Source organism: Jaculus jaculus, chromosome 6, assembly GCF_020740685.1.
Source record: "Jaculus jaculus isolate mJacJac1 chromosome 6, mJacJac1.mat.Y.cur, whole genome shotgun sequence".
Lineage (NCBI taxonomy): Eukaryota > Metazoa > Chordata > Mammalia > Rodentia > Dipodidae > Jaculus > Jaculus jaculus.
Genome location: NC_059107.1, coordinates 14099655 through 14111334, shown reverse-complemented (window position 1 = coordinate 14111334; position 11680 = coordinate 14099655). Strand labels below are relative to the sequence as shown.

Sequence of the window (11680 nt, the reverse complement as noted above, 5' to 3'; positions counted from 1 at the left end):
GGAGGGGGCGGGGCGGGCCTGGAGGGGGCGGGGCGGGCCTGGAGGGGGCGGGGCGGGCCTGGAGGGGGCGGGGCGGGCCTGGAGGGGGCGGGGCCCACTCTGCTACCCGGCCTTATCTGTCAATGCTCACCCACCGGGCGTCTGTTGATCCCACAGTCTCCTCCTGGAGGGTGCAGCATGAGATCAGCTAAACCCCCATGGCGCAAACCCTCAGTTCCCTTTACCTACACACAAAACGCTTTTGCACTAGGCACGGAGGACCCGTGCTTTCAAGGGAGTTTCTATTTTATCACTGATTCAGCCGGCCCCAAACAAGATATACAAGACCTGATCCATACCGTGTTACTTTGTAGCTGTATTTTTTTCTTTAACCATAATTTATTTTTACTTGAGAAGGGAAAAGGGAAGAGAGAGAAAACACACCGGGGCATATAGTCACTGCAAATGAACTCCAGATGCATGCACCACTTTGTGCATCTGGCTTACGTGGGTCCTGGGGAATTGAACCTGGGTCCTTTGGTTTTGCAGGAAAGCACCTTAACCAGTAAGCCAACTCTCCAGCTCACTTTGTAGCTTCAGTTCAGCAAAACTCCCTTAAAGGCAGTCCTTTTTAGATATATTAACTCCTGACCCAGTAGAACTGAGGTAACTCCCGTCACATGCACGCCATACAAATGACGTTGCTGCCACCACTCACCCACACAGGCTGCTTTGGTACATTTTAGTGTCCTTAAGTTTGGAAATGAACCCAAAAGAGTACTAGAGTTATCTGCAAGAGGAAGACGGTACTGTATAGGCATCTATGAAATCCATGCTGGAATAAACACACACAACAAGAGTGAAATAAAAACCAAGCAAATGGCTTTAAGGTATTGGTTTATGGCTTTGTTTAGTCCCCTGCCTAAGCAAAACCTCCAGCCTGCAGATGAATGCTCACCATTTTACTTTTGAAAGAAAAGCAAGTGACAGGCTTTATAGCACCTCAGAACTCCCAAAGCACAAATGCTTGCCAGTGGTGTCCTGAGAAGCTGCTATAACCTCACTCATTTGTTTTGATACAAAACACTATAAACTTGCAATTAAGTTAACTCTTCTTCTCAAAGGCTCATTATGTCACTGCATTATCAGTATACCAAAGGACTGGTCTGCTCAGTGCAATTCACCAACCATGCATTAGAAGCCTTTGGGGTTAAAATCAGATTGCTGAACAAAATTCATTCAGGATCCCCAAACTGGCATTTTGTGTTTATGTTTTTGGTTTTTCGAGGTAGGCTCTTGCTCTAGCCCACAAACTGGCATTTTAGATGAAGTATCCCAAAGTTTTCTAATGTATCCAGAAGTTGATGTGGAACTATGCATCCTGACTCTGCCACAGACAGACACAAGCACCAGTCATACTCTGCATCTGTAGAGGAAATCAATTGAGGAGGGCAAGGGAGTTAAAAATCTTTATTATATTTTTCCCCACAAAAAGACTTTAGCCATTACCAAGCTCTAGCTACATCTCCTCCTGCAGAGTTGGGGGAACAGGAAGGGAAAAAATGGCATCGACAGATGGAATGTCAATTAGTGAGGGATGAAGCCAGACGCTGCTCTTTCAAAAATACACTGTCTTCTTGGCTCTAAGTTCTGCAATGCAAACTGGGCATTGGAACATGGACTGTCTCTCTGTCTCTTAATTCTTAATGGAACCAAATCTTTTTCTTCCAGACTATGAAACAAGGACAAGAGGAGCCACTTCTGCCCATTTAGCAAATCCCCTTTAGAGTCCAACACCTCAGCAACAGTTGCTCAGCTGCCCTGCTCCATCTAGCTCCACTGGCCCAGCAGCAGGCAGGACCCCAAGGGGAGAGTGTCCCTCTCTTGTTAGACTTGTTCTATAGCCTAGGCTTATCTCAAACTTTCAGTCTTTCCACCCAACCTTCTGAGTACGAGAATTGCAGGGTACACCACTTCACCAGGCGCCTCTGATCCAAGTGCCACTGCTGGTTGCATACAGGTTACTTGACAATGCTTGTCAGGAAGTCCCCTGTTCATTGAAGTGCGGAAGAGCCCCGAGCAAATGTTTCTCCATCCTCATCCACGCCTGTGTGTTGTTTCCTGCATGTTCCTCTTCTTAGAAGTGGGTCAGTGGTTTTGCAAACTATGCCCAGGGCAAGAGGTGAAGGTGACCATGCTGACAGCTCCATCCTCCAGTCCTGGCTCAGGATTTCCAGACTATTCCTCATCCATGCTAACAATTCCATCCAACAATCCTGGCTCAGGACATACAGAACACTCCTCATTTGCTCAACCAAAGCTGCCCACTTGGAGACTGGCATAAAGCTCTTTTTCGCCCCGTAATTCCTGAATTCAGAGGCAATGTGCAGGCACGAACCCATAATGACCTCAGGAATGCCAGCGATGAACGCAACTGCATGGGCGGCAGAAGGGAGACTTTCAGTCACTGGGTGTTCCACTTAAGAACAAGGGGGTGGGAGTCTACTTTGGGCTCCTCGTCTATCATACAAGAAAAGAGCTGACAGGCTCTTATAAGACATGCCTTAAAAATGATTCATCCTACAAGGCATGAACTCATTTGTTGATAAAAATAGTACCACAATTTGGAAAGCATCAAGGAAGTCATGTTCGAACACAGCCAAGACAACACTCTGCTTGAACACCGCCCCCAGCCATCTCTTCCTTCACAGGACAGCCCTTCCTTCCCTGTCCCCATCTAACTCCAGTCATGTTGCTCCTAGCACAGTGTCCTGGAGGCTAGGAAAGCTGAGGCCACCTAAGGCCAGGAGACCTGGGGGCCCTGCGTGGATGAGCACAGAACTGCAGAGCGAGGGTCAGCTGTCTTCCTCTAGGATCTCTGGATGTTCCTTCCAGAAAGCATCTCCGATGATATCACAGTACAAAGGCACGGGCTTGGCCCTGCTCTTGGTCACTGCCATCTTTTCCCCTTTCATTTCTGCCGGCAGCTTAACTTCTTTTACCGTGACTTCACATACCTGCAGGCAAAAGTCAAAGCAGTGTTAACCTGAGAGTGGGTTTTGGAGAGAAAGGGAAGACATGGGGAAAGCACACTTTTTGATCCTTGACATACTGCCAGATTTTTATATATCAACAAGATGAACTGCTTTGCAGTTAAAAATACTTTTACAGGGCTGGAGGGATGGCTTAGCAGTTAAGGTGTTTGCCTGCAAAGCCAAAGGACCCAGGTTTGATACCCCAGGACCCACGTTAGCCAGATGCACAAGGGCCGCATGCATCTGGAGTTTGTTTGCAGTGGCTGGAGGCCCTGGCGCGGCCATTCTCTCTCTCTCTCTACCTCTTTCTCTGGCATATAAATTAATTAATTAACTAATTAATTAAAAAATACTTTTAGAGTTGTGGATAACGTGTGGTGGAGTGCATACTTAGCAGATGTGAGGCCCTGGGTTTGATCCTTAGCACCACAAAACAGCAGCAGCAAAACTTTAACAAAGACTGTTGGAGGGCTCACTGGATAAAGTGCTCATGGTTCAAGCCTGAGTACCCGAGCTCATTCCTCAGACCTCACATGGAAATACGGTGAAGGAGAGAGAGCGGAGGGTACCCGACAACTATGCACATGCGTACACATCCCAAAAAATAATTGAAAAGGTTGTCACTATCTTCTAAAAAGTGATCTTAGGAACAAGAACAGATCCCATTCCCTCACAATCAGTGAGTGTGGAGCTAAGGCTATTTCTCTCTTCTCATCTGCATCAAGAAGTATCCAAGGGGGTTCTGAAGAGATGGCTTAGTGGTTCAAGTGTTTGTCTACAAAGTCAAAGGACCCAGGTTCAATTCCCCAGAACCCATGTAAGCCAGATGCACAAGGTGGCACATGCATTTGGAGTTCATTTATAGCATCTGAAGGCCTTAGTATGCCCCTTCTCTCTCTGTCTCTATCTGCCCCAACCCCCAAATAAATAAAATATCCAAGGTGGTGCTAAGGAGCAGCTGTGAGTGGAAACACTAAGAGCTGGCATTGTCAGGGGTGACTAGCTCTCAAAGTACCCCGGAACACCTGACAAACCAAGGACATGAATTTAAGGACTTATGCCTACTAGTGGATACAAGAGAAAATATTTACAAGTAAGGGATAAGTAAATGTACAGATTCATCACTAAATATCAAGGTAAGGGGCTGGAGAGATGGCCTAAGGAATCCAGTTCGATTCCCCAGTACCCACATAAGCCAGAGGCATAAGGTGGCATATACATCTGGAGTTTGTTTGCAGTGGCTGGAGGCCATTCTCTATCTGCCTCTTTCACTCTCAAATAAATAAAATAAAATTCTTTAAAAATATTAAGTACAAATGTCTGGGGAATCTCATGAAATTGATCAAAGTGAAGAATTAGCTGGGTGTGGTGGTGCACACCTTTAATCCCAGCACTCAGGAGGCAGAGGTAGGAGGATCACCAACAGTTTGAGGCCACCTTGAGACTACATGGTGAATTCCAGGTCAGTCTGAGCTAAAGTGAGACCCTATCTCAAAAAAACAAACAAAAAAAAAAAAGTAAAGAACTCTCATATACGACCCCATCCTTCTTCCCAATTTTGTGTGTAGTGTGTGTATGCACGTTCATGTATGTGGACATGTGAAGGACAGAGGCTGAAAGGTATGTCTGTCACTTTCTATCTCTCTCTCTCTCTTTTTTTTTTTTTTTTTTTTTTTGAGGTATGCTCTCACTCTAGCTCAGGCTGACCTGGAATTCACCATATAGTCATATAGTCTCAGGGTGGCCCCGAACTCTCAGCGATCCTCCTACTTCTGCCTCCCGAGTACTGAGATTAAAGGCGTGTGCCACCACACCTGGCTTCCACCTCATTTTTTTAACTAAGTATTTTAATATTTATTTGCAAGCAGAAAGAGACAGAAAGGCAGACGAGAGACGAGAGAGAGCCATAGGTGTGCCATGGCTTCTAGCTACTGCAAACATACTCCAGATGCATGCACCACTTTGTGCATATGACTTTATGTGGGTATTGGGGAATCGAACTCAGTTCTTTAGGTTTTGCAGACAAGTGCCTTAACTGCTGAGCCATCTCTCCAGTGCATCCACCTCATTTTTGAGACAGGGTCTCTCAATGACCCTGGAGCTCACCAATTAGGCTAGACTGACTCATCCAACAAGCCCCAGGTATCCTCCTGCCTCCACCTCTGCCATACTGGAATTACAGCCATGACCCCCACGCCTGGCCTGTACATAGGTGCTAGGGGTCTGAACACAGGTCCTCAGGCTTACAGCACAAGCACTTTACTCACCAAGGCAGCTCCCAGGCTCCTCTCTCTTTGCAGCATCTCTCAGTACCCAACATAACAATTGTCATGAAATGGATGGGTCATGTAACGATATTATCCAATGTGGGAGAAATATGATTTTATTGATTTGTATTTTATTATTATTATTTTGTGGTTTTTTTGCAAGGAGAAAGAGAGAGAAAATGGGCATGCCAGGGCCTCCAGCCACTGAAAACAAACTCCAGATACTTGCACCACTTTGTACATCTGGCTTTACGTGGATACTGGAGAATTGAACCTAGGTCGTTAGGCGTTGCAGGCAAACACCTTAACTTCTGAGCCATCTTTCCAGCCCAGAAGCATGCTTTTTGTTCGTTTGTTTGTTTGTTTTTCAAGGTAGGGTCCCACTCTAGCTCAGGCTGACCTGGAATTCACTCTCAGGGTGACCTTGAACTCTAGGCAATCCTCCTACCTCTGCCTCCTGAGTGCTGGGATTAAAGGTGTGCACCACCACACCCGATTCCAAAAGTATGCTTTTAAAATACTCTATGAATTGAAAGATCCTTCCTCCTAGCTATACTGTAGTCCTGTAGTCCTTTGAAAGGTTTTCACATGAGAACACAAAAAAATTTGGGGTTATCAACTTAAGAAATGTGTGATCCTACTTCCTTCTAATGATAGGAAATTACAAGCCACCCCTGATGGAGAAGATGAGTTTCTGCACTAACCTACACTCCAGATCTGCCCCCACGTCAGCCTGCTGGGGCAGCTGAAACCGGGCCATAGTCTCTTGTGCAATCACCATTTTTCTTTTAACACACTTGATTACCTCCTGCCATATCAACAGCGTTCCCTTTCTGTACATCAGTGGCTCGTTGTTGTAGTTGATGTTGAACTGAGAAAACAAGATTTCATTCTTGTCTGCGGCGAGAGTTCCCTGAGGAAACACGAGGAGAGAGAAAAACTTGCTAGGTCTTCCTTCTCCCTCAACACCGCCTGTCCCTACACCCAAACTGCCGCAGTCAAACCAGGATGGGGAGGAGCGCGCAACACTGAGTGGTTGTGAATGGCCTCCTGCAGCTCAAACCTTGTCTCTCGATGCCCGCATTCATAAATTCTCTTCTGTAGCAGACCCTGGCTTTCTGCGAGGGGGCAGAAGAGCAGAAGCTCTGCACGGACAGTGCTTTGTATGGACACAGTTTACCTTTCTCATTTGGCAACAACGCCACCTCCATTCTGGAGAAGAGCGAGGTGAAGCTGAGCGGTGCTCACCACCCCAGCTGCAGGCTGTCTTTACTCTTCCAACAACAAAGCATGGTGCCTGTCAACTGCATAAGCCTGTTGGTACTCCAGTTGTTGCTATATGTAAACGTTCATCATGAATGTCAGAATAGACAGCCACTTCCTGAGTGGCTGCAATGTAGCAGACAGCGGCTTAGGAGCTGTCACTACACACCACGTTTCAGCCAGTCATCCCCTGCAGCAGTCCTCATTAGGAAAGGCAGCACTTATTGGTATTAGAGTGGATGGCCATTTCCAGGGTGGTCGTAATGTAGTAGACAATGCACTAGGAGCTGTCACAACACACACCACCTTGCTTCAGCCAGTCTCATAAGGAAAGTCAGCACTTACTCAGCGCTTTGCTTTTTTTTTTTTTTTTTTAAAGTGTCCCAGTGTTTAAGGACAGAACTAGCAAACAGGAATTTGCTGGCACCAAAGACAGGGAATGAAGCCTTTCCATCTGTCTCTGCATGTAACGGGGACTGGGGCACACACCCAGCACACACACAAGAAAAGGAGGTTAAACGTTTACTTTTCTATGTTTTTTACAAGTATCTTGTCACTTTAATTCTTATGATAAATCTTTGGGGTAGAAGCTAGTACTTCCTACATTTTACTGAGACAGAGGATAAAATTACAGAGGCATGATTTAAATACGGCACTTCACTCCCAAAGCAAGGACTCTCAACTAGAGACAGGGATTCTAAGTACAAGAAATGACGGGTATCCAGCACTGTATGATAATGAGGGAAGAAGCCTTGGAAACCAGCATGTGCCAGCTGAAGATGCTCAGCAGCCAAGTGCAAGCATCCACAAAGCAGAGCCAGCAGCCCAGAACCCCCCTCCAGGCCTACACAGGAGGCTTGGGGAGTATCCTTTCCCAATGAAGCTGCAGAGGGCGCCAGAGAACATTACAAAACACCTGGAAGAGACTACAGCAAAAGTCCCAGGCAAAGCCGGGCGTGGTGGCGCACGCGTTTAATCCCAGCACTTGGGAGGCAGAGGTAGGAGGATCGCCATGAGTTCGAGGCCACCCTGAGACTACAGAGTTAATTCCAGGTCAGCCTGGACCAGAGCGAGACGCTACCTCGCAAAACCAAAAAAAAAAAAAAAAAAAAAAAGTTCCAGGCAAGTCAGAGCTTCATACCTGTAATCTCTCTTGGGCTTGCACGGGTGTTAGCCCAGACTGTTGGATAAGTGCCCAAAAAACCGTATTGTAAAGATTATTGATGTGACCTGGGAAAAGAAAATAATGTTTACTTTTTAAATACTAGTTATATAGAACATCAATGCTTCCAGAAATACTATAACCCAGTCATTCTCTTTAAAGTAAACAGACTATGGAGTCCTGCAGTGACAGTCCTGCAGAGGGAACACGGAGGACAGAGGGTAGGCACACAAATGTTTCCGGAAAACAGCTTCCTACAGTCATTTCAATAATGGCTTATGCAAGTCTCTCTTTTCTAGTTCTTCTGGTAAATAAAAATAGCGCAAACAAGTAAAAAAATCTCAGAAACATCATCATAGTCACACATGGCAGGGGTCACAATTCACATACCACTGATGCTGGCACAAGCATCAATTCACAGAGCAGTGAGTGACTCCAGGGGAAGAACAGGGAGTAGCAGACTGCAGCACATGACTGTGTGTGCGTGTACGTGCGTGCGTGTGTGTGCGTGTGTGCACATGTGCATGCAGCTGCCACCATACGGGATCTGTCCAATCAAAGCAAGAATGCAAGACTGCCACATCTTCTGACTTACAAAAGCAAGTGAACCACAAACTTGTTATCAAACCTCTCAATCTTTGGTGCTTTTCTGCATTTGTATGTGGTGTGCACATGCACACGGAGGCCAGATGTGGACATCAGATGTCTCTCTCAGTTGCTCTCCGTGCTATTTATTGGGACAGTCTCTTCCTTGAACCCAGAGCTTTCAGCTAGTTTGGCTCACCAGATCATCCTGGGATCTCATCTCTGCCTCCTGAGCCCTGGAATTACAGGTAAGCAGCCATGCTTGCCAGCATTTCCATGGGTGCCGAGGGTCTAACCCAGGTCACCATGCTTGCATTTAAAGTGCTTTACAAGCCCCCTCCACGGCCCCATTTTTTTCTTATGATTTTTGATTTGTTTTTGAGGCAGGTTCTCCCTCTAGCCCAGACTGGCCTTGAATTCAGTGATCCTCTTATCTCAGCCTCCTGAGTGCTGGGATTATAAACCTTAGCTACCACTCCTGGTTTTAGCCAAATATTTTTAACTAACTAAATGTGTGTGTATATATGTATGTGTGTATGTGTGTGTGAGAGAGAGAGAGAGAGTGTGTGTGTGTTGGGTGTGGTGACACACATCTGTAATTCGAGCCCTATGGAAGTTGAGGCAGAAGGATCACAAGTTTACTGCTATCATGAGCTATAGAGAAAGGCTCTGTGTCAAAAAGAAAAAAAAAAAATTAAGTACTACACTCCAAACAAAATACATGAGCCAAACCTGCATCCAAACCACACTCTTTAGGGCACAGATGTAATTACCTAAGTACAACTGTTTCTTCAATGTCACTTACAGTCAGCCTGCCGCCAGCTGAGGTAGTCTTTTAAAGTCTTGTTACTAGGATACACCACAACTCTTCCATCAAAGCCAGGGGGATACAGAAGAGGCTGGTCCTCAAAGTAATCCTGCCAGTAGAACACATAGCTGGAGGCGAACTGCGAGGCTACCAGAGTCATGAACTTACTTGCAAGGCACATTGGGTGGAGCAAGAAAAGAAAAGATGATGTTAATTCAAGACCAAAATAGGACCTGTGGTGTAACACAGAGATTATACAACCTGCAACTGGCAATCAAAACGATTTTAGTATTTTGGTTATGTATTTTCAATGTAATCCACCTCTCCTGACAGGCCTAGGTTATTTACTGTGCTGGTTTGATTCAGGTGTCCCCCATAAACCTAGGTGTTCTGAATGCTAGGTTCCCAGCTGATGGAGATTTGGGAATTAACACCTCCTGGCGGCAGTGTATTGTTGGGGGGGGCGGGTTTATGGGTGTTATAGCCAGTTTCCCCATGCCCGTGTTGGGCACACTACCCTGTTGCTATTGTCCACCTAATGTTGGCCAGGGGGTAATGTCCACCCTCTACTCATGCCATCATTTTCCCTGCCATCATAGAGCTTCCCCTCGAGTCTATAAGCCAAAATGAACCTTTTTTCACACAAGCTGCTCTTGGTTGAGTGTTTTCTGCCAGCAATGTGAACCTGACTGCAACAGTAACATTGGTACTGAGAGTGGTGTCATTGCTGCTTGAAACCTGACTCTATGGCTTTGGCCTTTTGGAGCTGATTTTTGAGAGGAATGTGGAAGGATTTGAAACTTTGGCTTGAGATGCTATAAGTACAGCTTATTGAAGTATTCTGGTCAGAGCTGAAAGACCTAAGGACTATGAGGTTTGGCTTCTGAGGGTGAGAAAGAGCTTTGCCTGGACTGAGTTAGAAGCAATTTGTGTGAGAGGCTTGCTGTTATACCATGCCCTGACAACTTGTGCAGGGATGCTTTGCACAAGAATGGACTGGTGTGAGCTGAGGGATATGGCACAGAAAAAATGAAACTGCTGCCTGTTCAGCTGCAACTGTATGAGAGACTATAACCATTGAGACAGGGCCAGCTGACCTGTATTGGGACAACAGAAAGAATGTAGTCTTCTGAAGGGGCCTGAATGCTGACTATTCAATGTAAGTTGGTTTAGAAGGCAGGCTGACAGGGCGCAGAAAGAGCCAGAAAATGAAAGCACATGAATGATCAGATCTCATATGCAAAAACAACAGTGTAAACAAAAATATACATTGTGAAGTTGCTCTAGAAACATCATGTGTAGTCTAGCAGCAAAACAGACTCAGACACCGTGAAGGAGGCAGGCCATGCAACTACCTGGCTCTTCTTTTAAACCAGTTGCTTTTCCGCTTGAACACAAAGCTGTACTCGTCACTCTGTCCATATGCAATCACAATATCCTCCAGCTCTTCCATGACTCGCTGGGCACACTTGGTCATCAGATGCAGAGCTCGGCTGTCATTGGGTTTGGCAAAGTTGTGCTTCTCAGCAAACCTTCACAGAGCAAAGAGAAGAGGGAAAAGGGCCTGGATGGAGGACAGTTTATCACTGATAGCATAATACAGACAGGAAGGTATTGTAACACCACGACAGTGACAATGCTACTGAAAAGCAAAATGTAATCATGTCTGGTTCCTACGATAATAAATATGCTCTAGTCGTATGTTATTATATAGGACCCAGGGAGTGATGTCTTTCCCACCAATGTTCTTTTTTTTTTGGTTTTTCGAGGTAGGGTTTCACTTTAGCCCAGGCTGACCTGGAATTCACTATGGAGTCTCAGGGTGGCCTCGAATTCACGGCGGTCCTCCTACCTCTGTTTCCCCAGTGCTGGGATTAAAGGCGTGCGCCACCACGCTCGGCTTACCCACCAAAGTTCTAATGAAGTGGCTTCAGCTTGCTTAACATGGACTCCTAAAGCCGGCTTCTGCCCTTTAAATACCAAGACCTAGCACTCCGGGAGACGCCCCATGCTGGGCGCCTATTGGCTGCCGCGTTGCCAGGTAACCACGAGACCGGGGCTGCAACGTCCCCGGAAGTGCAGCGCCGCACGCGGCCCCGCGTCCAGCTCGCTCACCTATGGAAATTGCGGCCGTCCAGCCGCACCACCACCCAGCAGTGAGGAAGACAGGTGTCGTCGGCCTCGAACGCCCGCACGTATTCAAACTTGCTCTTCGCCATGCTCACCCCCAAGCTCAGGCACCGGCTCAAAATGAGAGAACTAGCGGCCCAGCAATCGCGAAGCTTAGCGGCACAAGGAGCCCACATTCCCCAGGCGGAAGGGCGAGGCCCGCGTAGCCCCGCCCCCAAAGTTCCGGTTGCTTTTCGCGGCCGCTCTAGCCCGAATGGAGGCTATAGTCTCTGTGGTATCGCCAGGGTCTTCCTAGTTCTGGGATGTGTGCACGCTTCGATGGGTGCTTGCAGGTCTCCTGTGTCCCACTGTTTTCTCACCACCAAAACAATTCTCAGGAAACTCCTTTTTTTTTTTTCTTTTTTTTTTTTTTGGCGGGGGGTGGTTTCAAGGTAGGTTTTCACTCTAGCCC

The 11680-nt window shown here is 46.7% G+C and overlaps 1 protein-coding gene and 1 non-coding gene across 4 annotated transcripts; both read right to left on the bottom strand.

Moving 5' to 3' along the window:
* Window positions 1-1435: 1435 nt before the first annotated feature.
* On the bottom strand, window positions 1436-11430 carry Thg1l (tRNA-histidine guanylyltransferase 1 like). Of its 3 annotated transcripts, none has more exons than XM_004657476.3 (6): window positions 11215-11430; window positions 10455-10631; window positions 9097-9266; window positions 7686-7774; window positions 6087-6194; window positions 1436-2996 (listed from the first exon to the last, which is right to left on the bottom strand). In XM_004657476.3, the coding sequence occupies exons 1-6, from the start codon at window positions 11403-11405 to the stop codon at window positions 2835-2837; spliced, it is 897 nt and encodes a 298-aa protein (XP_004657533.1). In that variant the 5' UTR covers window positions 11406-11430; the 3' UTR covers window positions 1436-2834. The 3 variants fall into 3 exon arrangements, with proteins under 3 accessions (XP_004657533.1, XP_045008376.1, XP_045008377.1); XM_045152441.1 differs by lacking the exon at window positions 11215-11430 and adding an exon at window positions 10952-11005; XM_045152442.1 differs by lacking the exon at window positions 11215-11430 and having other exon boundaries at window positions 9097-9175; window positions 10459-10521.
* On the bottom strand, window positions 6921-7058 carry LOC123461922. The gene has a single exon (XR_006637967.1). It is a non-coding gene; the product is annotated as a small nucleolar RNA SNORA57 (small nucleolar RNA).
* Window positions 11431-11680: the final 250 nt, after the last annotated feature.

What these genes read in the sequence shown, in the direction of transcription:
- Thg1l (XM_004657476.3), bottom strand. Translation starts at nt 11,405, where the DNA reads ATGTGGGCTCCTTGTGCCGCTAAGCTTCGCGATTGCTGGGCCGCTAGT. An exon ending in CAGCTGGCGGCAGGCTGACT is followed by an intron (nt 7,775 to 9,096) that starts GTAAGTGACATT and finishes TTCTTTTCCCAG; the next exon opens with GTCACATCAATAATCTTTAC. An exon ending in CGCTGTTGATATGGCAGGAG is followed by an intron (nt 2,997 to 6,086) that starts GTAATCAAGTGT and finishes TTTTGCCTGCAG; the next exon opens with GTATGTGAAGTCACGGTAAA.